Here is a 1,039-nt window from a genome sequence, read left to right as displayed (position 1 = left end):
CTGCAGATCTTGTGAACAAACTCAGTAGTACTGTCATTAATAAGTTGACTGAATAGAGCCCAGGCTGTCATCCGGGTACATACCTAAAAGAACAATTCTAAAAATAAAGAAGATTGGATGATTATTTCTTAAAACCCCTTTGTAAGGCATGCAATCACAGAGCTGAAAGGGTCCATAAAGTCTAACTAGTCCACCCTAGCTCTCTCATTTTACAAGTGAAGAAACTAAGGCCCAAGGAGGTTAAGAGAGCTATACAAGAGACAGCACTGGTGCTCAGGTATTTTGACCACTGATCTAGGGTATTCTCGCACTGATAAAAATAATCACTAATATGCTATTTCATTTTTTTCATAGCTTAGAGATTTAACACAGTGATTTGTTCTGTTTTTCTCAAGAGTTTATCTAGTAATCACATATCATTGTTCTTTTAGACATCTATTAAAACAAGTGTAATGTCACTAAAATGTAATTGTTATGGTCTCGTTTTTTTTTCTTTTTTATCCAAAGTGTGTTTATTGGAATAGCTTCCCACGCATTTTGATTCAGGGGCCTTTAGTGCTACTTCCCTCTGAAGAAGCATCCTTCTGTAAGCCTTGCTTTTCCTCCTGTAGGCTGGCAGAGAACAGTGGAGCAGCTAACACACAAAACTGCCCTTTGCACATGGCTACAGGCAGTGGTGATTTTATAGCATCCTGGGTATTTTACATACGTGAAATAGGAATTGGGACACTATTCCAGGCACTTCTTTTTGTTTTTTCTTCACTTTTGGAGAGGGATGAAGGAGATCCTTTGTGAGAGGCATGTTCTCACGGACAAGTCATCACTGCCAAAAAGGTAGTGACTACATTTTCTCAATAAGGAAAGTTTGACATCATAATTATATGGCTTAGACTATACTCTCTCCAAAATTTTCATATTAAGGAAATGGAACCATTAATGGACCATAACAGTACCTAATTTTCACTGTTTCATATTGCTCTCTGATTATCTCATGGATGCAGCAGGTCCCCTCTTATCATGTCTTCATGTTTGTGCATAA

General features: G+C 37.7%; 1 protein-coding gene across 1 annotated transcript; it reads right to left on the bottom strand.

Moving 5' to 3' along the window:
- Window positions 1-558: 558 nt before the first annotated feature.
- Window positions 559-802, bottom strand: LOC111736160 (40S ribosomal protein S27-like). The gene is given in 2 exon segments (XM_023527695.1): window positions 559-760; window positions 762-802. Coding segments are annotated over 2 exon segments (243 nt in total).
- Window positions 803-1,039: the final 237 nt, after the last annotated feature.

This window comes from Pteropus vampyrus, unplaced genomic scaffold, assembly GCF_000151845.1.
Source record: "Pteropus vampyrus isolate Shadow unplaced genomic scaffold, Pvam_2.0 Scaffold18, whole genome shotgun sequence".
Lineage (NCBI taxonomy): Eukaryota > Metazoa > Chordata > Mammalia > Chiroptera > Pteropodidae > Pteropus > Pteropus vampyrus.
Note: the sequence above shows the minus strand (reverse complement) of the source record. Positions and strands in the feature narration are given on the sequence as shown.